General features: G+C 43.7%; 1 long non-coding RNA gene and 4 gene segments (V, D, J or C); 1 reads left to right on the forward strand and 4 right to left on the reverse strand.

Moving 5' to 3' along the window:
- The window catches only part of LOC117070008, a 677,437-nt gene that overhangs the window by 143,682 nt on the left and 506,014 nt on the right, over positions 1-27,741 (reverse strand).
- Positions 1-27,741, reverse strand: part of LOC117070016 — a 705,780-nt gene that overhangs the window by 114,756 nt on the left and 563,283 nt on the right.
- The window catches only part of LOC117070040, a 405,055-nt gene that overhangs the window by 85,510 nt on the left and 291,804 nt on the right, over positions 1-27,741 (forward strand). The gene's annotated exons all lie outside the window — the stretch shown is intronic.
- The window catches only part of LOC117070011, a 387,464-nt gene that overhangs the window by 58,553 nt on the left and 301,170 nt on the right, over positions 1-27,741 (reverse strand).
- Positions 3,439-7,584, reverse strand: LOC117070026. The segment is given in 2 exon segments: positions 3,439-6,798; positions 6,964-7,584. Coding segments are annotated over 2 exon segments (399 nt in total).

Genomic DNA, 27,741 nt, shown 5'->3' on the forward strand with positions numbered 1-27,741 from the left:
GATATGCATCCCCATAATTATAGACTTGTGTATTTTAATGATACAGCTACTGAAAATAGCGACACAAAATGAAAAACACCAAGAGGGCTCATCATAAGCCTAGCCAGTAGTCACTGAGAAAATAATAATCATTTTGGGCTCCTCTGATTTCTTCATGTCTATCTAGACTCTCAGGGCAGGTTTTACTTACCTGTTCATGGTCCCTATGTGGAAGCTGCCTCAGACCTATGGAGGACCCTCCAATCCTGTTCAGTTGTCCTGTGTGCCTAAGAATGGGCTCTTGAGTATGCCAGACAGAATGAGTATAAATCAGTGGTTTCTAAGAAGCCTTGAACTCCAGCTCAGGATGACATTGGAGTCTCCGAGACCTCTAAAAAGTGAGAATATGGCAAGGCTTGAGGCTCCACTGCAGCCCAGAGTATGTGATGATGATCAAATTCTGGGAAGTCCCAGAATGTGAGAAATTCATTCATTTATTCATACAGATATGTTTATGCGATTTGTCGGGTTGAATAAGCAAATGCAGATATAGTCCTTGATCTCCAGAGCTTACAGACTCATGAGAAAATAGGCATAATCAAATTAATAAAATATTACAAACTGATATATGAAAGCATTAAAGAATAAACAACCTGAACTTGTCAGGAGATCTCAAGATGCCTCTGAAAAATGGATGTGTAGACTTTGATCTTTTTGTTTAACTCCTTTCAATAGGAGTTAAACAGGGGATGAGGAGAAGGAAAGTGTTGCAAAACCCTGGGGTGGGAAGGCACCTGGTACATTCAAGTATTTGATAGCTGGAAGAAGGCATGTTTGGAAAATGAGGGAGAGAGGAGTGAGGTATGGTAGAGGAGGTGAGAAGGAGTCAGACTGTGCGAGGTCTTAGAGGACTTTTAGGGATTTTCGTGTTTTGCCTATCTGCAATGGGAAGTTATTGAAGGATATTTAATGAGGGGTATGACGTGATCATATTTGTATTTTGGAAAGATCACTCTGGCTGCTGTGGGGAGGAGATATTGAATAGTACCAGAGGCGAGGAGATATTGAGTAGTACCAGAGGCCAGCTAACTTAACTCAACAGGCTATAGAAACAATCCAAAGAAGAAAATCCTGGTTTTGACCAGGCTGGTGGCAGTGGATGGAGAGCAGTGGATGGGTTTGAAATGATGGTGTTATTCCTTCAGATAGGGCACCTTAGGCTAGGGCCATATTCACAAGGAAGATCTTGATTTAAGTCTTGGAGTTGAGCTGAAGTGCCTTTGAGACACCTGAGTAGAACTGTTGGTCAGGTGGACACATAGATATTAATTCATGTATTCAACTCACATTTATTGACTACCTGCTATAGGTTAGTCACTCTATTAAGAATCATATGGTACAGGAAAATATATTGAACTTGGATTCTTCTCTCAAGGAGTTTAAAATTTCTTAGACAGTCATGAGGAATGGTTGGACAGGATAGCTATCTTTAAATATTTGAATATGCGAAGGTGAACTTAGTCTGCGTTACTCCGGAAGGCATAACAGACATAAAGATATGAAGTTATGGGAGGCAGATTTTGATTTGGTTTAGGACAGATTTTTTGAAATAAGAATTATCATTGAAAATATTTGAATTGAGACTGGATGATCTTATTCATTCAATATTTAGTGGACATTTAAACTGAATGAAGGGATTCCTACTTGGCCTTTAAGATCCTTTCTGGCTTTCGAATTCAAAGATTCCAATTTTCTGTTTAAAATCTTAATTTTCAAAGTGAAGGTCACAACTTGGATTTCCTTGAGTCCATTTTCTCATTTGGACCCTACCTATATCATCCTGAGAGCTTTCAAGATGGTGTAATGAGGACTTGCTCAAGGCTATGGCACCTTCTGAATCGAGAACATGTTATATGATAGAAGTAACATTCTCTTCATTGCCTCTCTCTGGCCTCCCCTAATGCAGAGGAAGTGGCATATTTACATGGTTTCAGATTCCCTTATTTTCTCTTGCCTTTCACTCATAGCCATGGTTTCACAATGTTGGATGACCTCTTTGTGAGGGCAGCCAGGAGATGGCACTGTTCCTGAAGCCAGGATGCCTTCTAGCTGCCTTTGGGCATCAGAGAGGAATTTTCTTTTTCTAGCCATCCAGCCTGCCCAAGTACTCTTCTTGAGAGCCTGGTGAGAGTGGCAAGCCTATTCCTATGTCTGACAGTCAAATTCAAAGTCTTTTTGAGGGTTGACAGATACTCTCTGGGATTTCTCTTCACTGCTCTGAATTCTTCCAAGTCAGCCCTTCTCATGATGGATAAGAATTACAGAAAGCAGAACAATGGAGGCAACAATAATATGAATTGTCTTTACCACTGGAGGGGGAAGAAAATTAACAATACAGGCTGGGCATGGTGACTCATGCCTGTTATCCCAGCACTTTGGGAGGCCGAGGCAGGTGATTCGCTTGAGGTCAGGAGTTCGAGACCAGCCTGGCCAACATGGTGAAACCCCATCTCTGCTAAAAATACAAAAATTAGCCAGGCATGGTAGTGGGCACCTGTAATCCCAGCTACTTGGGAGGCTGAGTGAGAAGAATTCTATGAACCTGGAAGGAGGAGGTTGTGGTAAGCCGAGATCATGCCACTGCACTCTGGCCTGGGTGACAGAATGAGACTCTGTTCCAAAAAAAGAAAGGAAGGAAGGAAGGAAGGAAGGAAGGAAGGAAGGAAGAAAGAAAGAGAAAGAGAAAGAAAGGAAGAAAATGAACAATATAAAAACAATAGTGGGTGTTCATTTCACTCATGTGGCTTTCGGATTTCTGCAGAGACACTTGGTCTATGCCTATACTATGCTAGGGCCTTCAGTGGCCCTGTCTCCACTTAAATCTGAGGCTTCAGATATTACATAAAATGCTTCCTTAATTACCTGCTAGTAAGTGCAGGAATTATTTAAATTTTCCAGGTTTTTTACTTTAATTTTTGTCTGGTTTCTTTTTTCATTGTGTCCAGATCCTCAGATTGTTGGGCAGTCCAGCTCTTTTCTCCCAGGATTCCCTCCTCCTTGTCTCTAGGCCATTTTCCATGCTCACCCCAGGCCTACCTCAGGTTCTACGTTACCCCACTCCAACATGGGCCTGAATTTCATGTCCTCATTCATCCTGCAGGAGTGGACCACTGGAGGCACACATTCTTGTGTCTCCTGTTCCTCTTGTTTCTGATCAGACTTAACCAGACACCAATAATTTGTGGATCTTTTTTTTGGCTTGATCTTGAATTGAAGGTATGTGGCACAAGATTCTGGGTTTCCGTGGATGATCCATCATGGTGTGGTAAAAAGTATATTGACTCAGTAAATATTAGTTCATTTCCTTATTTGCTTGTGGATGAATGAGAAATGATAAAACATACAATTTATGTAATACCTTCTTCTAAGAAATATACAAGGACTCACTATCACCCCAATAAGAATATTTATTACCTTAGTAGTTACACAAATAATCTGTAAGCTGAACTGGGGATGACTGACTGCCTATCAGTGAGCCCTGGCGGCACATCAGTATCCCTTCAGGAGATTTTTTACAAGTATGGATTCTTGGGTGACATTTGGGAAAGAGTGATTTATTTATTTATTTTACCTCCATGAACGTTTTCAGTAATGATGAATGCCTAGACCAGTGCTTCTCAAACATTAATATGCATATAATTTACCTGGGGAGTTTTGTTTAAAATGCAGATTCTAATTCAGTGGATCTGGGATGGTGCACGAGATTCTGCATTCTGAAAACCTTCCAGGTGATGCTGATTATGATTGTCTAGACTACACTTGGAATAGCAAGATCTTAAGGCAGTGGCTTTCAACCCCGGGGGAGGGAAGAGCAAGAGGAGGGGAAGGAGGTTGAGTCATCTGGGAAGCCAGAGCTTCAAGCCCACACCAATTCAATCAAAATCTCTGGAGATGTATCCCAGATACTAGTATTTTCAAAGGATATCCCCAGGTGATTCAAATATGTGGATAGAGTTGAGAACCTTTGTTCTAGAGATGCCCTGACCACATCTAATGTCCATTTCTCTGTAGTCAGGGCAGGAGAGCCTGGGCACATGTCGCATGGTGAGAGAGGGAGCAAGAGAGAGAGGAGGAGGTACCAGGCTCCTTTTAAACAATCAGCTCACTCATGAACTAATAGAGTGAGAACTCATTTATCACCAAGGGGATGGAGCTAAACCATTCATGAGGGATCTTCTCCCATAAACCAGTGCCTTCCACTAGGTCCCACCTCCAACACTGGGAATTACATTGAAACATGAGATCTGGAGGGAACACATGCCTAAACCATATCAGCCTGTCAACATCCACATGAGTGAACTCGAAGTGGATCCTATTTTGGATGAGCCTTGAACTGACTACAGCCCTAGGTAACACTTTGATGGCAGCCTGATAAGAGGCCTTGAGCCAGAGGATGCAGCTAAGCCACACTTGGATTTTTTGACCCACAGAAACTGAGATAACAAATGTCGTTCTGAACCTCTAAGTTCTGAAGTGATGAGTATGTGACAGTAGATAACAAGTATACCCACCCTGAAATACCCTTCCTTTTCCTTCCTACTTATCCAAGTCTTGCCTCTTTTAAGCCTCAGCTATTCTAAGACAATTTTCTTAATGTGGTATGTATACTACACAGCTTGAGAAGGAATGAAATAATATCTTTTGCAGCAACTTGGATGGAACTGAAGGCCATTATCCTAAGTAAAATTTCCTAGAAACAGAAAGTCAAATACTGCATGTTCTCACTTATAAGTGGGGGCTAAACGATGTGTACACATGGACATGCAGAGTAGAATAACAGACACTGAAGACTCCAACAGGTGGGAAGGTGGGAGGGGAGTGAGGGTTGAAAAATTACCTACTGGGTACAATGGTTACTATTTTGGTGATGGGTACACTAAAAGCCCAAGCTTCACCACTGTGCAACATATGCATGTAAGAAATTTGCACTTGTACTAAGTATATACAAATAAATTTTTATTTACAAAAGCAAAAAAAGTTTTAAAAACCATTTCTTTTCTTTTTTTTTTGAGTCAGGGTCTCACTCTTTCACCCAGGCTCGAGTGCAGTGGTGTGATCATAGCTCACTGCAGTTTCAAACCTAAGAAACTTTTCTCAGAGTGATTGGTCCTTTCATAAACTCCTAGAGCGCTGCACACGAAATCACTAACCCTCATTATCATATGTACTGTCTTATATTTTTGTATTCTTTGTAATCTTTAACTGTACTTTCGAATGCCCTGTCTTTTAAAAACAAATTGAAAACACATTGATGAGAATAGAACTTTGACTAGAACTTGCCTTAGAACTTTGACTAGAACTTGCCTTAGAACTTTGCTATTCCCTTGACCCGTCCCAATACCATGAACAGTAAGTACCCTAGAAAAAATATGTGATGAAGATGATAGCAGATTGGAAGAAATGTTGAGTAGAAGGTATCAGGAGGGTTGACTTTTAGTTGTAATTTTTACGGTTATGTCTACTCTGTGTCCTAATGCCCGAATTTTAACCTTAGGTGGAGAGAGGATTCCAGATAGATATTTGAGCAGAACAAAGAGAGCCAACAGGATGAAGGCACTACCTGGATGAGGGTTTAATGTTTGTATGTTTAAGCCCCTCTGCCCATCTGCTCAGTGGGTTCCTCCAGGTATTTGCTCCCTGCAGTCTCATACCTTCTTGGCTTACCCATTTCAACTTGGGACTCGGGAATCAAATAAATTTTTAAATTTAGTTGACCCATGCTCAACTCAGAAATTCCACATTGCCACAAGTATTTGTCTCTAAGCTCTCTGTCAGCAACCAGCATGAAGGAAGCCTGTGCTTTTCCCCTTCCTGCTCACCCCTACTGGTCCCCAGGACTCTTCGGCAGCTGAGGGAAGATATAAAACACTCAATACCTGAAATAGTTGTGGAAACATTTCAGAAAATGACTCTATTCATCCTTCTTCACAGAGTAAGAATTAAAGCTATCTCTAATAGCTTTGGAAATTTTGATTAGGATGGTAATGGAAAACCATCCTTGCTTTATCTGGCTTATGCACATGAACACTTTCACAATAAAGACTGCAATGAGCTATAGCACTCATGATAGTAAAAGTTCTGTTTATCTCAGCCTGCCTCCACAATGAGAGGGCCTATTCAGTATTAAAAGCTGTTATTTTCAACCTTTCCTCAGGAGCCTGTGAGAGACAGGTGCAGCAACCCCCCTCCCCCCACAACATCTCCCCACAAAAATCTTCACAGTCTTTTCTGTCCTCTTCAACCGATAAAGAAGGCCCCTCTAAGCCAACTGCAAAGATAAGCCCCTTGCTCCCATTTCAACTCCTGGCCTCTTTTATCAGATGTTACTGTTGAAGTGATCAGGCAGCTTCATCTCAGGTGTGGTGCACATTTTAGCCCGGGGTGGTCTCGAATTGGATCTGCTGCCTCAGTTTGGCCCTAGGGTTTCTGAATCGGTCAGAAACGGAGCCGCAGCACTGTGGATATCAGACGCACAGTAGTAAGTCCCAACATCTTGTGTTGTTGCTTTTTGAATGTCAAGCATAAATTGACTTTTTAAAGGATCAATTTTCACCTTGAAATTATTCCCTAAATTGTCATTAGAATTGTTGCTTAGTTTGGAGACCAAAATCAGAGAGTTATCTTCACTCTTCTTATACCAGCTTATTTGATAGTTCTTCAGGTCCCCTCCTGTTACGCTGCAACGGAAGGTAGCAGCCTCCCCAATGAGGACAGTCAGTGCTTTGGTATCCGGTTCCAAAATTATATCCAATGAGACCCCTGAAATGAAAAGCCGTAAGTCAGAAAGACTGTGAAGAACTTGCTCTTCCCCAAGGGGATGGGGTATTACAGCAGTGCTCTACAATGATACACTCTTTTTGGCCCCCAGAAAATTGCCCCAGGGACCCATATCCCTAAAAGCCAAAGGCCCCAGCCTGTCCTTACCTGCGCAGAAGATGGTGAGGAAGAAGAGGAGGCAGGTCTTTGGCATGGCTTCATGGGCGAGGGGGGGTGACCCTGCAGTAGGCCGGTGCTCTCCTGGCGGTCCCTGCCCAGATGAGCAGCTCTCTGCCCAGGAGAAGTTTTGTCCGTTATATCGGTGGTTTGGTGTTACTCACTTCCTGAGAGAGAGCTGTGATGGGCTGGCAAGGTCACAAGGTAAGTTGTTTATTCCACAAACATGGGCTATTGCAGGCCAGATACTATTAGGGAAACATAAAGGTAAACAATATGGGTTTCTGCTTTTAAAAAATTCGGTTTTCTGGGAAGACAGACATACAATGACAAAGTGTTAAGTGCAAATACAGTGGAGTGTTAAGTCCTATTAAAGAAGTAGATACAGCATGTTCCAGGAGAGTGGTGGAAGGAAGTGCTTCTGCTTCCGGTACTCCGAAGGAAAACCCTGAACTGAGCCCTGAAAATTCAGCAGGATGTTGTCAGCCTTCCCTTCCAGAGTGCATTTCCAGGAGCGAGAATGGTCTGAGTAAAGGCATGAGGGCACGAAGGCGCAAACCAATCTGTAAAATATGGTCATTCTGCCTCCAATTTTCTGCTGTGTGGTCCCTAAGACCTCCTGATCTGTTACCTTCTCCAGTCTCACATTTGGCCACTCCCCCACTTACGTTCAACACTTTAGCCACATAAAAATACTTGCAGGTTCAAAGATGTGTCATAGACTTCCAGATGCTCAGTCTTTACACTGGCTTCTCCTTCTTCCTGAAAAGCCATACCGTCCTTCTTCTCCCTTCTTTAACTCTACCTGAGGGAGGTGTTCCCCTGGACCTCCTGCCATGTTGGGTCATGGCACTTATCACCTCTATTCTCTGATAATCTGTTTGTTTTCTGCATTGAACTTTAAGAGTACTTAGAACATAAACAGTACCTTATTTATATTTGCATTCCTAATGCCCAGCACACAGCTGGTTGATATTAGGAACTCAAAGATATTTGCTAGTCCAAGCAGGATTTCTAGATGCCCCAACTCTCAAGAAACCAAGAGAGTTGGTTGCTTATCTAGTGAAGACTGAGATTAGGAAAGAATTTGCCAGCAACTCAGGATAAAACATGGGAAATCCAGGTCTTTTACCCACTGTTGTATGCGCAGGGAGAAGTGGGGCACTCTGCAGCAGGTGGTTCCCACTTGGATAGAACCTGCTAGGTACCTAGAGCAAGGTGCCTCCCACTTGGATAGAACCTGCTTGTAATAGCTTGTGGCTCACTGCCTAGGTGGTATCAGTGCCCACATTACCTACATGTAAAAGGAGCACTGACTTTGCAGGTCTACTAGCTCATGGTTTTGAATCTTGCTTTGTGACTTACCAGTAGCGGGACAAATTACAACTCTGAGTCTTGATTTCCTTATTTGCAAATGGGGTAATTATAGTTACTTTGCAGGGATGCTGTGAGGTTGAAATGAGAGAACACATGTGAAGGACTTATTCCCGTGCCAGGTACTCATTTAGATGTTGGCTTCTTTGCCTTGTCTCTTCCTCTTTGCCATGGTGGGGTTAGTGACCTGGTCATAGCTCCCTGCCTGAGCCATAGTTACCAGGAGAGACACAGAGCTTGTTATTTCAAGCCTGGCACAGAACATTCCTCTGAGGGAAACAGTGGTCTGTTGAACCATGTTAGGCTGCCGTAGGACTTGGGTAGATAAATGAATGAGCTGAATGAAGCCGTGTCAAGAGACATATGAGTAGTATCAATCTACTGTGCCCTTTGGCAAAGGACTGTCTCTGGCAGCTAAGGATGGAAAACACATATAAGTTAGACCCCAGTTTTCTTTGTCTATACAGGATAAAGAAAGGATAGGAGGACTTTAAGAAGAGAGAAGATGCCAAGGTCAAATCAAATTAACCCCATACCAGCTAGTATGCGTGCCCAGCTTAGTGTCATTCTCTGATGGTCTCTCTGGGGTCTTTGATATAAAACATTTACCCATAGTATTACTTCAGCATAAATGGGAGAAAGTGCCAGAACTTCTGATTTTGTCACTAATTGGAAATTTTAGAACTATTTTTCATTTGATTTGGAATACATCCATTCTTTCCCCATCCTCTTTGAGCTTTATGGGTGAAAAAAGATAAATTTGGCAAAGAAAAGCCCTTTCCTTGCTTTATCTCTTACTCGTAACCCTCAAACTCCTCACCTAAAGCCTAAGTAACAGCAAAGTCTTTCCCTGATGGGTGCCCAGGATTCACCTCTGCTTAGGCAGGGTGCTTATCAGCTGTTTCTCCTGTTCCTAATTGCTTTCTTTGTTTTCTGGTTTCTCTGCTGTGTCTCCTGCTGGTTGGACAAGCAACTGAAGGACAGGAACAGAAGTGAATGAAAACAGAAGACACTGTGTTTGTGTTTTCTCTTGGTTAGAATGCTGTGAGTCAGGACCTCAGTTGCTGGGTATACTGCGACTGCCTTCGGTAAGTAAACGATTCTTCTTCTCAGTCTAGATGATTTGGGCTCAGAATGCTCAGATGGCTGGAATTAACTTGGTTTCTCTGATTTGTTCTACTGAAATGTCTGGGCCTCATTGGTTGTTTTAAAACAACATAAGATATTTTTGGAAATTAGTGAGGAATTTCAATGGGTGTCAAGGAAAATCACAGTGTCATTTGTCTCTAAAAAAATTTTGGCTGCCAGTAGTCCATCTGCGACTCACTTTCCCAGCTGTGTGCCACCGAAGGAAGCAGCTGCCGAGCAAAACAGCATAGAGGCAAGTGGGGCCTTTCTCAAGTTGTAATTCTGCTTCTGTTACTGACTTGGGACCTTGAGATGTAAATAAACAAACTTTTTCATATCTAGTTTCAGCTCAGGATTTAATTCCTTTAGGATGTCTTCTTGGCTCCCATCACCTAACTCATTTTGAAATTGAAATATTCTGATTTCAGTCTGTACTTTCCTCCTGGAGCACCCCCATAATCATTACAACGAAGTATTTCTCGTTTCCACAAGCATCTGATTTGGGTCCTCTATTACACTGTGAGCCCTACTATGGTATGAGTTACACAATGCGAGAAGGCTTGGATCTTGGAGTGGTATGGAGCACATACCAAATACTAATATACATGATTGAATACAAAAATGCCACTTCTGTCCCCTGAGATTTATGGATACTCGATGAACACTTGTTAACTAGTTAAACCTTCTTGCTCACCTTTTCTTCTACGACTGTCCTCCAAGGATTGCATGGGGAGATTAGAGGGCTCCTAGTTCGATTATGAGATGATTGGGGCAGAGACTCTCAAATATTCCATCATCTCCACCATAAATTTTGCTTTGCTTCTTATGGATCACTACCACAAAACCTGCCCCCGGGCAGTGCTCACCAATCCATGCATGGTTCTGTAATGACTTTGTTCTTCTGCCCCTAAACTTTTCTTTACTTTCAATAGTAGCTGGTTTTGAAAGAGAAGAAAGATGATTTCTCTCACTGGGACTTTTAGCATGGAGCAATGAATGACAGAATCAGTGACATGGATGACAGATAGAGCTGCATTTCCCTATTGCATGTGACGTGGCGTTAGTCTTTGAGCGTTGGCTCTGGGAGGAATTACTAAGCAGTTCCTTACTGGTGGAGCATACAGCAGAGTTACAAGAGTTGTAAGTGTCCTGTAGGAAACCTGAGTCTCCCACGTTAACATTCAGCAATTCTGGCCCCGAGGAGCCCTGGGGAAGGGCAAGCTCAGGAGCAACAGGGACTCAGTCACTCACCAAATACCCCCGAGTCTCTGCCTGTCCCATGAGGGTTAAGACTTTGAAATCTGACCCCAAAACCAAATTTTACAAAGGATCTTTGCCCAACTCTTTATTCGAAGAAAAATTTCCTGTTTTGTGTTATCCCATGTCCCTGAAGGGCTGTTCTTGGCAGGGTAACCAGTGCTGATAAACCCATATGTTGGCTGCAAATGAGAAAGCTAGCAAGATAGCAGAGGATTTGTGTTCCCACTGATGAATAAAACACAGAATCTGAATTAGCAGGAGACCCTGCATTTTCAGAAAAAAAAAAACCAAAAAACAGAGAAGACAGTCCTCACTTACCCCCAGTTCTCAGCTCAGCAGTTCATACCATCGAGTTTCCATGGCTGGGGCCTTGAATAAACAGAGGCCGAAGTGGAGGTGTCTTTGTAGAGCCTCCTCACTTCTGGCATCTTGGACTGATCCTGACTTCCCAGTTTTTGAGGATGACACAACGTCAGGCATACTGTGACTTAATTTGTTATCTTCTTGGAGGTGGGAACTTTTTCAGGTCATCTGCTATGCCTTTTATGTTGATAGAACAAATATTATACTTTAAAAATATGCTCATAATGGCTGGGCACGGTGGCTCAAGCCTGTAATCCCAGCACTTTGGGAGGCCGAGACGGGCGGATCACAAGGTCAGGAGATCGAGACCATCCTGGCGAACACAGTGAAACCCCGTCTCTACTAAAAATACAAAAAACTAGCCGGGCGAGGTGGCGGGCGCCTGTAGTCTCAGCTACTTGGGAGGCTGAGGCAGGAGAATGGCGGGAACCCGGGAGGCGGAGCTTGCAGTGAGCTGAGATCCGGCCACTGCACTCCAGCCTGGGCGACAGAGCAAGACTCCGCCTCAAAAAAAAAAAAAAAATGCTCATAAATGACTTTAATTTTACTTTTGGCTTTAAAATTATAAATTATTCCATTATTCTATTCATTTAATGAGTGGGGCTACTGTTGTATTTTAATATCTCACAAAGCCTATATTTGCTTATTTTATGACAGTCAAGCAGAAATTACTTTCCTCTGTTTTTTATTTCTACATAGGAAGCCCTCAGTAATTTATTGCCATCCAGGAAAAAGGTCCTGAAGGCCTTTTGAATTGTATTTCTCTGAATCTCCATTGATATTTAATTCTTACTCGATAGGATACTAATGTAGAAAATAATGTTTGATTGTTCAAGAGACTGACTTATTTCTTATCAACAACTTCCTAAAGGCTCAACCCAGCCCAACAGAGGGAAAATTTAGTAATCATCATCAGGATATTATCACACTCAACAGCAAAAGTAGTTAATACTCACTAAGTGCTTTTCACATGCCAAGCCTTGCTCTGAATACAGTAACACCTGCTATAGTTCACTTAATTTCTGCAACAATTCCCTGAGGTAGGTGTTATTGTTATCATTATTTTATAGATGAGGAAAGCAAAGCACAAAGTAACTTGCCCAAGGTCATATAGCTATTGAGTCAGTAAACGGAAGGTCTGAAATTCAAAACTCAAGAAGTCTGGCTTTAAAGTCTGAACTTGAGCTCAGTCCTTTTACGATGCTTCTTACAGCATGCCTGTCTATGTATCTATTCATCTATCATCTATGTATAAATTTACTGTACATATACATGTATACATAGATATTTAATATTTTTTCACGCTTTTAGAAATGTTGGTAAGTTAAGGGTATGTCATTAAGATGTTAATTGCTGGCCTTGATTTTATATGTGTGTGCAATTCATTTGTCCCTCTCTGTATCAAAGACTGCTATTATTTGTCAGCTGGAAGATTCAAGTAATTAAACAGGATTTAATTTTAATTTCTCATGGTTTAGCAAGATAAAAGTGAGGAGATCCTACCTGCTGAATACATTTTATTATTTGAGAAGTGTTTGTTATATATGTTTGTATCCCTCACAATACTCAGTACATCAATTTGTAAGCCATAAAGGACTTTTAGTTTTGAATGAATGAATCCATGATGCATTCAAGATGCAAGTTTAAGATGACACTAAACACCCTGTGTGTTGTTGGTGGATCCTTTGAATTTTCTGTGTTGAGGCTGCTTGAGGCTTACTGTGTTTGTTCAGTGTGATATCCAGTATGCATCATGGAGCCCACAGTGCACAGCAGTAAATGGCTCTGTCTCTTGGCTGCACATGCTTAAGGATTAAGATTCTGGAGAACAATTTTCTGTCCACAGACAACTAGCAATGCTCTGATTCCAGGGTGCCTTGAAAGGGATGGCAGATATGGGTAAGGCTTTGGTTAGCTCTCTGCAGATGCCAGCACACAGAACCATAATTCCCATCAGGAATATTATATTGGCATTGGAACTTGACATCTGTCCCAGTGATAGTGGCCATGTTGGAAGGCTGTCTGATTTCAGTCTTGCAGGAGCCATCTGGCAAAGAAAAAATGATAGAAAATGAGAAATGAGAAGTGGTGGGAAATCGTACCCGTTTACCTGGGGCCCACTTACAGAGGAAGGGCAGTGCAGTGTAGAGAAGCCGGTACATGGTGCATCTGCGGTTCTCAGTGCTGTGCACCATGTAGCCTACTTTGCATGCACAATGCACTTGGGCCACCTTATCTACAACAGCCATGTGGCTGCTTCATTGCTGAAGCAATAAAGGAAAGAGGTCCTTGGGGGTGGTTGATGCTGGTGCTATCAAAAGACATACTCAGATTTGTTCAAAGGCTGCAATCCAACAGACTCCTTAGAGGAGGCTCTGGTGCCCTCTGCCACTCAGGGCCTGTGTTTTCAGCATATGGTGTCATTCCCTTATCAGCCCCAGGAGGCTTATTCTCTGAAAAGAAACAGCCAGGAAAATAGTCTTTTGTTGAAAGACACTTGGTGGGTCATGATCTCTTGGGTCCTTGTTCCTGAATTTCAGGAATCTAAGGTGCTCAGAAGGATGAGCAAAGGTAGAAACAGTCATTTTTCCAAGTGGACTGTGGCTTCTGTTGCCTATCTGGCAGTGTCTAGTACTTAGACTCACTCTTCAGAAGCCAGACAGGGAGGAAGTATTTTGCTCATTCTAAATTAATCAATTAATTGATTAATCAATCAACCATTCATTCAGCAAATGTTTATTGAGTGCCAAGTATACACAAACCTTCTGCTGAATGCTGAGGATACAATGGAAACAAAAACCAGCCAAAGTTTGTGCCATCATGGAGTTGGAAATCTGGTAATGATGTGTAACTTTAGGCAAGAGAAACAGGTACAGCCTGTCAGATTCTGTATATGATGCTGGGCAGGGGTAAGGTGAGGGCATTCTGGAGTCTGTGCATAGTTAGGCAGGACTTCTCCCCATTCAGCACAGCTGGTTGTGAGCTCACTATGGAGGAACCCAGGCTGGAATTTTCCCTGGCAACCCATGCCCAGTTCGAGTCAGAAAGTTGCTTTTCTGCCCACCTTCTTTTATAGCCATTTTCCCATCAAGAAATTATTCTATTTGTTGACAAAGTTTTGGAGTTCCTGACTTAGCACTGTTATCATTCTATTCTTGGAACAGAATCAACTTGGCTGCTATTGTTCCCACTGTGAGGATAACGGCATCTTTTGTGTGATGGCTTTCTTTTCATTGTGTACACAAAGATTGCAGAGCCACAAAATTTTAATTTGGGATAAATAATAAGCTATCCTTAGGGCCAATCTTATTTTGGGAGTTGGGACTGGTGGATGTCAAGGATCCTTTCTCTTTTCTTGCTTTTCTCAAAGTCTCTACCCCCACCCCTGCCACTCTCCTACCTCATCTCTTTCCTTCTCTCTCTTTCAAGATCACATATCTTTCTGCAAAATACTCTCACGAACAATTTTAAAGGGAGAGCAGGACACTGGACAAAGGAATAAGAAGATACTCACCCCAAGATGCCTGGACTTAGGGTTACACAGAATTGAGTTGGTGGCAACTGTGACTGCACAGATACACTGTAGACATGTGCACGAGGAGTGCTGGTGGCATGGCTATAGGTGTGCCCACATCAGAGCGGGTGGGGTGGCATTGGTGGTCAGAGGCTTGCCCACGACAGTGTGGATGGTGTTTGTGACAGTGGAGTTGGTTGGGAAGATGTATGTGTGCTGCACGGTGGCCCTGGACAGGCCTATTCAAGACTCCCAGGGAAGGCTGTCTCTGCTGTTGGCGGAATGTTGTACCCAAAGCCATTTTACTGGGCTGGGGCGCCAACTGGATAGGGAGATCAAGGATTTAGAATATTTTCCCTGGATCTGGGTTTCCTTGTTCCATATCTGAAGAGAAGGGAAAAGATAATTCAGAGAAGAAAAAGAATGTAGATGTTTGGCTTTTATTTTGTATTCAATCAGTGATCAAATGGGCACAGACAAAGTAGTTGGGAGCTTATTCACACAAACAGCTTTACAGATAAGAGGAGTGGGCAGTCAACTATGTAACGATTTTTGAGGGGCCTGAGAAGACCACTGTCCCCAAATCTCCTCTATTGGTACCTGGCATTCTGCCACTGGAAATTAATCCTTTGGAATTAAGGATCAATCCTATGGAGTAGAAACATAAAAACATTCCTGGAAGAATTGACACCTTAAGCCTTAATGGACAAATGAGTAAGGATTAATTTATAATGGTAAGACCTTGGGGCCTGGGACTAGGGAATCTTCCAGCACATAGCCAGGATGTGGGGAAGAGACAATCTCTCCCTTTTCTTTCATTCCCACTATCATTTATCTATTTTTGAGGTGTTTCTTAAAACTGTTTTCTCTTTCCAAGTCCTTCTGATCCTTCTTAATGTCTACCTCAGTCTCGTATTAATTTTACATCTGATCTGATTGTTTCCAGTCTCGGAACCAATCTTCCCACCCACAGTAATCTTTCCAAGCACTCTTCGGAGCACACTTCCTCTTATGTGCCTCCAATTTCTGCCCATTTCCCATATAACAGAATCTAGTTCCTTAGTGTGATTCACAAAAGCTTTCTCAGTCAAACCACAACCCACCACTCCAACCACTCTATTGCCCCAACTCAGGCAGACTCGACTCTCACCTAGTGATCACTGTTCCCCAAGCACGGTTCTATATCCCTCCTTGACATTGCCCAAGCTGCACTCCCTCTGCCCACCATGTCCTTCTCCAGTCCCTCATTTGTCAAAATCATTCATCCTTCAAGTCACTTTAACTAAAATTTCCACAGGGAGCCTTTCCTAGTCCTCCTGAACCAAGCTAATTTCCCCTCCTTTGGGCAGCTGTGCATTGTACTCTGACCAACATTTATCATGGTCTGACTTCAGAAATTAATGACATGAAAGTCTATATATGTTTCCCTTTGGAAAACACATACTTCTCTCATTCTCTCACTGGCGTTGGGAAGGTCCATTTCTAAAAGATAGGTTTCTTAGGGAATTGATTTTTCAAGAGGCTGCCAGGGTGCTCTATCCAAGATGCAGGTGATTCTTAGAAGTCTCATCTGAATCCTGTATGCAAACTGCTGGACTTTGAACAGAACTTGAAAGAAAATTTTCTGGTTGGATAATTTCTAGTGAATGACCTGAAGGATCTGGCTCCCACACTAGCAATATTTGGGATTCATAGTCCTTATTGCAGTCCTTAGTGTTCAACAAAGTAGCATAATGTGATCATTTCCCCAGGGATATCCCAGTATGTGCAGTTTGGAAGGACTCACCAAGATTACCTGCTCTGCCACAGCAGCATAACCAGGGCTGCTTGGTTTTGGAATGATAAGAAAGGACTATGGTTTCAAGGGAAGCAATCTCAGACACTTCTTGCCTGGGCCAAAGTGAGTGTCAATAGGAACTGGGAAAGATTCTGGGTTTTTCGGAATCCCAAGGCAGGAGGGTCCGTGGCCTGTCATCAGTGTTAAACATGGACATCAGGCCTTAGGCATTATCCACTCACCGAGCCTTTGACCTGGAAATCAGAGCCCTGATGGCAGGTCTGTATTTGAATGCAGGGAACTGACCCTGGAGATTTCCTGCCTATGGAGTCTTATGTATTGACTGCCAATCTCCTCTCTTGTGGAAATTTCTGTACACTGTTTTTCGCAGGTATAGAACAGAGATTTTACCCTAGAAACCCATGCCTTACTCACACCAAAGGCATCCTGAGCAAGATATACTAATAGGACATGCTTAACCTATGATCAACTCACTTCCCATTGGACAGTGATAAAAAATGTTATTTTAGAATGATTTTTTTTTCAATCTCTGTTTGCTCTCAGAAAAGGTGTCAAAGGACATCTTTTTTTAACAGCATTTTTATGAGAAGGATGAGGACCATGTACTCTGGGGAGCTAGGTTTGAACTGTAGGGAGAGATTTGTTAAAAATTTTAATAATAGGGATAACTTATAAAAGCAGGATTTCCTTTTTTCTTTTTTCTTTTTCCTTTGGCAGAGCAGCTCCTTGAAGATTGCTGACAGCATTGAATTTCTGTAGGTAAAGACCCTAGATGAACTTTGAGCACTCTTCTTTTGTTGAGAAAACTAAAGTAAGGTTGAGAATGAGGTTATTCTCATTTCAAAGAAATATTCACTCATTGTATTGGAGATTATGAAGTCATCATAAAACTGAAAACAGGTGTTGTGCATCAAAATAGTAAGTGTTCTGTTAGAAAAATTAAATGGTATTTTTTAGTTAGAATGAGGGGCATATTTTTCCCAAGTGTGAATTTAGTTAGAGCTGTTGATGTCACACACATAGTATTATAAGATCTAGTAAGACAGCTGAGTACCAGGTTTGCTTTGTCAGAGTCATAAAGGTCGGGCCCCATCTGAGAAGGTGGAGGGGCAGGTAGAGAGCTTCCCTGGAGGAAATGTTTTTCTCACCGTCAATCATCCCAGGGCAGGAAAACGCTAGTTTTGGACTGAGAAGAAAAGATCTCCTCTGCTGTCTGCACTTGGAGATACAGAGATGCCTGCAGATTTTTACTGGGTGCCTTGAGCTGGTCTTTGCTATGTATAAGCCTGCTTGGAGGTAGAAAGAGTCTCAAGTTGGGTTTTGGGGTCTCAAAATGTGCTCTTCTTTCTTCCTCAAACATTTAGCAGTGCTTTGAATGATTAAGAGAGTGGACTGTGTCTACCTGACATGGGATTCATTGTGGTGAAGGTAGAGGGGAGAGCAGCCTGGAGAAAAGTCTCACAAGACGATGAAAAGTAGCCTGAAGAAGAGCCCTGGCTCTGTGGAACTATCAAGCCCCATGGGGACCCATTGTGGCATATGAAATCCGCACAAATCACTTGGGGACATCACAGATGTTCAATATTCCGCATGATGAGCCTGCAGGTTCTTGTGAATTGAATATTAATGAAAGAGTGTCTGTATTTTGTAATCCACAGGCTGGTGAGGTCTGAGGACACATGGATGACATAATGAAGGACTTCCTAAAAATAAAAGACCTGAAACTCTTGAAGTGGTGTTTGAAATAACAATTGTACAATGACAACCACTGGTTTAATTAACCACCTGACCATCCTTAGCTGACTTTAAGACTAAGAATGCTCAGCAACTGATTAATGATTTAAACTTTAGGTGTCATAAGAGCTAGAAAACAACAACAAATCTGAAAATGACCGGTTCCACTTTATACATATGTATCCATGCATGCATTCATCCATTTATTCATCCAGCAAATATTTGTTGCCAAGCACTGTGCTTGCTACAGGAATGCAGACCTTAGACATTACCCTCCAGGGGTTTACATCTGAGTGAGTGAAGACAGGTAGGAATCTGCATCCTCTAGTCAGAGAGACAGATTGTTTCTGGTTAATGACACAGTTAGGCAAGCATCCCTCTCAGTTTCCTTCCCAGGGGATTGTGTCACCCATGTAACCAGATGTGCTTTTCCATGAGCTACCTTTTATTTCTATGATCCCGTGTGGAGGAGCTGCTGTAATAGACCTAAGTGTTCTGCTAGCCTATGGGTGCTCTACTGGTCCTTGGTTTTGGCTTCCAACCAGAGGCTGCATCCTGAAATGACAGGCAAGGTTGAGACAAAGATGGAGCAGAGCACCTAGAGTGCTTTGGCCGGTCCAGCATTGCCCTCCAGTGTTCAAATGCAGGAAAGTGGGGAACAATGAATTCTTAGCATAAAGTCCTGAGATGGCTGTCTGTGGATTAATGAGGGGGTTCCGGGATGGCTCCCCCAGAGGAAGCATGGGAAAACGGAAACTGGGAGCCAGAGTTGAGATATAAAAGTGATGATTAAGATTCATTAATGGCAGGGCACCTTGAGAGATAGGCGTAGAGAGAAACAGAAACAAAGACCCTGTCAGTTTACTAACTCGGATTTTGTCAGGAGAAATAGCAATTGTCTGGCAAGATGACCAGGTTCCCCTGGGGATTAGAAAGCATGGTGGTGGCAGTGGAGGACTGGTTACCTAGAGCTGGATATCCAGTCTTCTCAGTCCACCCTTTTCAAGGTTCTAGGGAGACTTTGATCTAGAATTGTTACCTCCAGGTTCAGGGGCAGTCCAGGAAAGAGCACAAATCTCCTGAAATAAAATTGGAGGCAAATATCTGTACATAACAAACTTTTCTCATTAGATTTGCAAAGAGGTCTAGGTCATAAGAAGGTAAGTCAGCATTTTTCCTGGGACATAAATGGTTTCAGTCTCCTGTCTTACATCTAGGTAGTTCATTAACTCAGCCTTGGAGGGAGGTTTTTCTTAACCTCAGGGAGTTCCCCCAGTTGGGTCAATGTCACTGGAAGATGTCCAGCACAGTAGGACACTGTCTTGTCTCCCAGATCATGGATCTATATGAGTCAAGGCTGAAGTAGCCTTGGCAGCCAATCTGCTCTTGGCAAAATCTGCAACTAGTACAATGTTTGCATCTTTCGTTTTGTTTCACCTTTGCACACCTAGATCACCTAGATCACCACTTATCTTATGGTGTCATGGAAGCAATGGAGCATCAGCCCCACCCCAAATCTTCCGCTGCTTTATTTCTTCTAGTTGACCTATGACTTGACTTCCAGAACCTTCATTAAGCTTGAAATAATCTCGTTCCCTGCCCCTGTTTCTCTCCTACCCTGTTCCTCTGAAAGGATAGAGAAATGAGTCAGAGAAACTTCCTGACCACGTTAAAAAACAAAGCAAAATACCCGATGACTAGCTCAGGAGCTGGGTAACTACAGCATAATGTATAAAAGGTTGAATTGCTCACATAATTGTCTGTAAAGTTCAAGCAGCTTAAGCCTTTCTGCAGAAGACCTCAGTCTTTACCCTATGCACAACTCAAACTGTGATTCAAGCGCAGGGGGACCGAGAGTAGTATACCGAGGAAGGATGGAAACCAGATACCTTAGTGACAGGGCTCTTGGAAGACACCACAGTTACAGTAACTCTGGCATGTGTGTGTGTAGCTCTGTGTGCATGAGTGTGTGGTAAAAATGAAGCTTTGTGAAGTTAATAACTGTGTCTTTCCTGCACTACTTCATAACTCCAGTGCCTCCAACAGAGTAAGCACTTGCTAATAAGCATATTGCCCTATAGTACGGTGGTTAAGAGATGATGCTTTAGAATCCAACCATCTAGAATTTTAGCTCTTCTTTCGTAGTTGTTCAATCTTAAGAAAGTTTCCTAGCCTTTCTGACCTTAGGCTCCTCATCTGTAAAACAGGAATAACAATAGCTGCCCTCCTACACCCAGAATGTTAATGAGGATTAGAGATGATGCATGTGAAGCCCGAGGCATTGTGCCTGACACGTGGTCACTGCTCAGTAAAGAGTAGCTGTTTATGTTATTTCCATGTGTGGGTCTGTGCAGACCTCTGTGGGTGTATGAGAGCTTTTCAGTCAAAGGCCAACTTACCTGCAAAATAAAATCAGCTTCATTTCAGAAAATGAAATGTGCAGGCATGGGGTGGAACTGATTCTCTTCCTACATGTCCTTTGCCACTCCGTTCTATTATAACCATGAAGACTTTGCTTAAGGGACCAATGTGCTCTTGAACCCTGCCTGGAAGGGGAACACCCCTTGCATATAAATAAGCTTTCTGTTGAAATGGGCACGAAGGGACAGTGGCTGACCCCTTCTGCTGTGTGCCCTGATGCTCATTTGACTGTCAGCACCACTGTCTTCTGCTGTGGATGACTGTGATCGACTCAGTCTTGCCAACAGAAGAGAGAACTGGAGCCTTTGTATTCAGTCATCATTGAGAGCCTATTAGGAGGACAAGGTACCATGTGGCTACTTGAAAGGCTGAGAGTCTGGAAATGGCCACGACAGAGGAAAATCCTTTCACTTGGCCGACGGAGGCCAGGTCTATGGCTTTAAGGCGATTGGCACAGATGCTGAGCGAGGGGGTGCATTCATTTTGTGCTCAATAAAACAACTTTTATTCAGGGATGTGAATTGTTATCCCTCGGGAAAGGTGAAGGTACAAAAACAGGTTGTAATTTCTTGGAGAATCTAATTCCCTTGTAGCTGGAGACAGAAAGAGAGTGAGAGGGAGGGAGAGAGATAGATGAAAGGAAGCTCTGTTATCCCAGGAAGTCCTAGGTAATTACCCAGCCTGGATTTCTCCTGGAGCTTCAGGATGGTACCAGATGTGTCCAGGCCCTCTGCGCACCACCCCACAGAGCTAGCAACTAGAGTCCATCTCCTCCCACCGTGGCTGTTCTTCATGTCTGGGAACACATCAAAGGAGGTTTGATATTCATAACTGCTGTGAGTCATTTTCACATGGAGCTGTGGGGAGCTGCCTGTACTGCTGCATGCTGTATTCAGCCCTTTGTGAGAGCCGCTGAGCTGAACCAATCCCCCATTGTGGGTGAGAGTAGATTCCTCCTGGGAGACCTGGATTGGCTCCACACCCCTGTGCAGAATAAAATAGGTCTTCTTATTGAGAAGTAGTTATTAAAACATCCCCCAGTCTTGGCTATGCAAGTACACTGCCCACAGGGACAGCTCTGCACGGTCCTTCCACAAGAGTGTGGCCACCTCCAGGTCCTGATGTTAGTGCCAATAACATCTGAATCCTCCCTTTTTGCCTCGCTGCAAGGACAAAAGACATCAACAAGACTCCAACCACCACCCCATTGCTTCTCAATTGGAGAAGGAAATTCTGCTTGCTCCTGTTGAGTTTGGCTATTGTTGGAAAAAGTGTCCCATACGACTCTCTTTGAGGGCTGGCAGAGGACTGGGAAATTAGCCACAAGACTGCAGAGCTGGAATGGGCCTTAGTCATCAACCGGTTCTAGTCCCTCAAATTACAGATGATAAGTGAGGCACAGAGAGGTTAAGCGAGTTGTCTAAAGTCACACAGACAAGGGAGGATTTCTAGCACAGGAAGTAATTATCTAAGAGGGGGAGAGAAATCCTGGCAGGGTGAATCTTGCTACTACATTTTCACTGGAGGATGCTTCAGAGGGTTGGATCTATGGGAAAGCAATGGGGACCAGGATAGCTGCAGCTGATCTCAGTTTTGCACCCCAGTTTCTCTGTATGAAAAATGGCTGTATTATTTACCTTCATTTCAGGACTGTTAAGGGGCTTCACGAGTGACTCTGAGAAGTCCTGGGAGTTCTGGGCTTTCAGGTTAATAAGAGAACAGTTTATTGTTGGGCCTGAGACGGGGATTGGTTGCCTGGACAGCATAATCTGTTCTCTGTTCCTCAGCTACCACAAAGGCCTTATGAAGCCCCTGGGTTTAGGAGTGTGGAATAATTAAATAAAGGAAGAGTCAGACTGAGTGGTGGAGTTGGAGAAAAGTGTGAGGACTGGGGAAGTGGGTAGAATATAGTCATAAAGTAGAGCAATCCCTGCCTGCTCTGGACCTGGGAACACTCTCCCAGGAAAAAAAGTGTCTTCCGAGTGAGGTCAGCAGGACTGGACTCCCTCCTTTTGTTTTGGGCAGCATGGAAACCGTGTTTCCCTATCTATGTGCATCTGAATGCACTCTAGTTATGCTATATCTCTTCAGTTTTGCAGGAGAAGCAATGCGGTTTGCTCTTTAAAATGCCCAGAGCTCCCTTTCCCATTTGGGGTTTGTGGGGAAAGGTCAGACCACAGAATGGTCTCGTGGTAATAGGGCTTCTGAATAAATGAGCCCCCAAGGACTGCCGCGGGAGACTAGCGAGCAGCAGACTCCTGCTGGGACTGAGCCTGGCAGCAGGAGCCACACAGTGTCCCCCGGCCAGGGAAAAGTGGCCCCAGTGGGCTGCTCTTCATTTTCTGGCAATGCGCCCCGTCCCCTGGCATGGCGAAGTCCCACGAGCCCAGAGGCCCACGTCCCGACATTAGTCTTCTCAACTGCTTTCTTCTGTTATTACCTTGTCAACAACAGTGTCCAGAGACCTAAAGGATAACTCTGCATGATGATGCAGTGAATGACTGGGTAGATGCCTCCTGTTTAATAACCAGAGAAATATTGCTGTGCGGCATCTCTCCATATGCTGTGGCATCTGTGTCTGGCATGTAAGGGACTAATTTTCTTCACATATCTCATTAAAGATGTAAGGCAAAATGGAGGGGCTTCCAGCCTAACTCTGCCCAGCCCGCCTGCAACTCACGTTTCTTACCATCTGCTGCCATCTAGTGGCCACTTGTCTCTTTTCTGTATTTGTTGATTTCATAACGGGGCTGAAATTTCGGCCCTTGTGAAACAGGAGTAAAACAGTTACATAAAAACCGTAATCCTGGATCTCCTCAGATTCCTCGTGGCAACTGAGGATTGGTTTCCATCCCGTGACATCCACCTGGACCACCGTGAGATTGCCTTCTGGGGCTTGAGAGCCTTCTCCCCTGTGGAAAGACATGCTCTGTCGACTTTCTTACAAATCTGCCCGCATTCCCGACTATAAAAGTAACTAATAAAAACCTGGTACACTGGGCAGTTCTTTCCAAAAGCCAGGGTGAATCCTCTGATCTGCGTGCTGAAACCTCCCCCGATTCTTGAGGAATCCCCACAGGTTGGGATGGAAAAGGCACCCAGAGGAAGGGAATTCCACGGATCTTTTCCAACAGCTCACCTGCGCATCTCCACACAAAGTCCTTGTAAGGGGAAGCCCACTTCCATTGCAATTCAGGATTCACTTTTCTGAGGCTGATCTTGCCTGACACTTGCTCCGTGGTCTGTGCTGGCATCGGAGTGTGTTTTCGGCCCTGATTCGTCAGCGTGGGACTTGGGATAGCTGTGAAACACTCCCCAGGATGGAAAACACAGTGTGACATGCAGGGCTGAACTTGTCATTACAACTCGTAAGAACGGTGAATGAAGAGCAGACAGGGCCCGTGCCAGCTGCAGGGTTTAGGCACGGGGTGCAGGTGCCTGTGCATCACCGTGGGCTCCTCACACGAGAGGATGGAGCCCGCACCTCTGGGTTGGGAGCTAGACACAGAGTGATGCTGCTTTTTATCATCAAACCAAGCGGTTGGTATTCTTCTCTTTAAACCTCAGCATGTGTTCATTAATGTTATTGATTGATTCATTCCTCCGTATGTACTCAGCTCTAGGATATGCAGTGAAGCAAACACAAAAGACAAGAGTATGACAGTCTAGACCCTTGAGGATCTTTTTATTAGAGAGGGAAGTAAAAAAGAAGCATAGCAGTCAAGGCTGTATTAATTCTCCATGTAAAAAAATGTCTAACATACGAAGTAGGGATTCAGAGAAGGGTCGCCAGCGGTTACAACAGCTGGAGAGTGTATCATGGAAGTAAATATTATAATTCAAACTGCCTAAGGAATTGCAGTGGTTGGTGAAATGCTCTCTAAGATGTGTGACCTCCTAAGTCCCCGAAGCCCAGGGACTCTGCTCCAGCTGTTGTCTCCCTGAGTCAGAAGACAATGGGAGATAAGGGGAATATTCCAGGACCCCATTCATTGACCTGTAATAGTTTTCTCCCCCTCCTTAATATTACTGTTCATTCATTCATTGACATGTTCATTCATTTATTCATTCAAGAAGCCTATACTGTGCCAGACCTGGAGTTACAGAGATAAATCCAGAAATATCTCGTAAATTTTCACATCAGGTTGCCACTGAGTTGGAGCTTCATAGGACAGAGACAAGCCAAAATCACTAAAAACTGTTGTCTCCATCTTCAGGCACTTGTGTTAGTTTCCTGTTGATTCTTTGCTGCTTTTAGATTATCTGCCCATGGGGTCCTCCCACTTTCTCTCTGCTGCCCCCAATGTTCTGCTGTGTTTTTTCACAATCCGTTTACACCTTTACCTCTGGAGGTGAGGGTGAGTGAAGGTTCCTGGCACTTCTAGTCAGCAGGGATGATGGTCAGAGAGAACATTTTATTGGTCATGTGGGAAATAATCTAAATACAAACAAACAAATAAAAGACCGTCAGCTTTAGTCTTGGTTAAAAGCAAACATTCCACTAGTTTGCAATGGTGTTTGGTATGCCTTGTGAGGAAGAAATTATATTATGTCAAATTTTCAAAAGTCTGTGCTGCTATGATAAAGATACTTACATTCCATAACCAGAGAGTTTAGTGAAAAGGGGCTGTTAAGAGACCAGACAGTTTGGGGAAAGGTTTTATGTGACTTAAATTTACAGAAGATTGTCTTCTCCTTGTGTTTACTGACAAGGAACAAGAAGCTTCAGTATCAACTCCCCAGGAATATAACCTTTAACAGCAAAGCATTTGATCAGAAAGAGCTCAAAAAAGTATTATATTGTTCACTTAATCCTCAGAATGTTTACGCAGGAAGCTAATTTGTTTAGTTGAATTATAAATAAACTCACAACCTTTTATTACTTAACTCATTCCTTTCTTTCTCTCTTATGTAGTCTTTTCTTTCAGTCAGAAGAACTTTAGACCCTCCTGGTTTTCTTCCTCCTCTCCCCTGGGCCTACTTTTTTCTTAGCAAACCACAAGAAATAAGGCTCTATAGCAGGCATTGCCCAGGACTTGGTTTCTTTGCCAGTCCTGTTGTTGGGCATTTATATTCTGGAGAGAGAGGCTGCCAGGGAGCAATTGGTATCAGATGATTTATACATTTCTGTGAATGCTGAGACACAAGATCCAGCTGCTTGTTGGCTTAGCTGTGTCCTACAGTTGGGCTGGGTTACCTTGGTCTTATTCACATTGCCTGGACAAACAGGCAACCCTCCATACACTATCCGCTCCAGGTCTTAGAACCAAAGTGAAGCCAAAGATCAGAGACTCCGTGTCTTCCTTCCCTCTCTCTTCATTTCTGGAAATGTCACAAAAAAGAAGAGAAATTCTGCTCAATTTCATGGGATTGTGAGAGTGTTGTCACTTGGAGTCTAATGTGGATCAGGGGGAACCACAGCTCGTGAGCTTCCCACTTCTCCCTTGATCCCCCATCACATCTTCTCTGAGTTTAAATGAGTTTAACCCCCAATTTGCAAGCCAGGAACTGGGGAACGGAATTTAATTTTCCTTGCGCATCTACTGTGTGCCTTCAACTTCCCCACAACACTGACTCATATAACTTTCACAGCCAACCAAGGTAAGTATTACATTCCCATTTTATGAACAAAGAGGACCCAGGAAGTTAAGTAACGTTCCCAAACTTTTAGAACTAATTGTGCTAGAGATAGAACTTGAATCTAGATGTAAAGTTCTGACAATTTCTATAATCATATACAGCCAAAAGGGAGGAGTAGGCCAATTCTCCTTCCTCTTCTACCTACCACTGTCTTTGTGAAAGAGTCAAGCAATGCTGGGAGGGAGGAGATTCCTTAGCTGTGTCCTTTCCCAGGAGCCCCACTCCCCAGGTCACGATAGATTCACCACATGTCACGAATCTAATCACTCCAGTGGTCAGCTTCAACTTTCAGCAGGTGCTGGGATTTGGCCAGGGCTTGCCCTGGTAGGGTCATGTGAAGGGAACAGCCCAGTCACTGTCACATCCTCAGCAACCTGCTGTCACTCCCAGTGTCCTTAGGGCCAGAACCGACCAGCATCCCAGAAATTCCTTCGCTGAATCTTGTTCCCAGGGACTACTGAACCCCTGAGGAGGCGGGTGGGGGAGAGCCAGATACCCCGACCCACCACTGTGCTTTATCCTCTGACAGGCTGGGCCTGAGTGAGGAAGACCAGTGGCAGGAGTGACCTCCAGCCAGACCCCTTCTGCCCTTCGCTTTCCCACGATGGGAGGGCGGGCTGTGCTTGCTCTGGGCCAGTTTCTCATGGGCTTCTCTGAAGCAGGTACTTGCCGACGCGGGAATCTCTGATGTGGGAATCCCCGCACTCTCAGGGGACCCTGAGATGCTGGGGACTTCCACCCCTCAGAAGCGGGAGATGATAAAGTTGGCTGGGACCCGCAGGCTCCTCAGCCTCAGCTACATGACAAGGGGCAGGGCTTGCCTGCTGATGAGAGGCTCTGTTGGCTTTGGAACAAGTTGAAGGAATTGACATTAATATTTTTGAAGTAAACATAGGCCCTGGAACTCAAGGCACAGGCCAAGCACCCCTCAGGTAAAGCTGGGGCCAGGGTGAAACAAGCAGATACAGGAAGTGCAGTGGATGAGTGGCCAGAGGACAGATGTAAACCCCAGATAACTGGTCAGAACTGACTGCAGAGAGGGTGGTAGGCACTGTCACTTCTGGCACAGACTCAAAGGGTTTGAAAAGAGAGAAAAAGGAGACGTGTTAAGACAGTCTGATGGGCGATGAGTGTTCTATTAGGGTTGGATTTTTGTATGTGAGAGAGGCCTTCTGACTGATTTTCAAGTAAACTTGTCAATCTTCGATTGGTTTACTATGTATTGGTAATACATGGGGATTTTCCAGGCTGGGTAGGCCCATATGGGTTTTCCAGTTTTCACTGAATTTGAAAATGTGGTCATCTGCTTTGAGTCTGAGTCTGGCATAAGCAATTTTCAATCCCAACTCTGCCTTCTAATCTTAGGTCTTGGGCAAGACTGTTAACCTTTCTGGGCCTCAATTTCCTTGTCTATAAAAGAGAAGGGTTAAACTATGTGATCATCTGGAAATCAACTCCAGGTGCCGAGAAGGTAGAGGTCCCTTCCAGGTGGCCCACCCCTTCCTCATCCCCTGCAATCCTAAGGCAGCCGGCTGCC

Source organism: Trachypithecus francoisi, unplaced genomic scaffold (assembly GCF_009764315.1).
Source record: "Trachypithecus francoisi isolate TF-2019V2 unplaced genomic scaffold, Tfra_2.0 Lachesis_group3, whole genome shotgun sequence".
NCBI lineage: Eukaryota > Metazoa > Chordata > Mammalia > Primates > Cercopithecidae > Trachypithecus > Trachypithecus francoisi.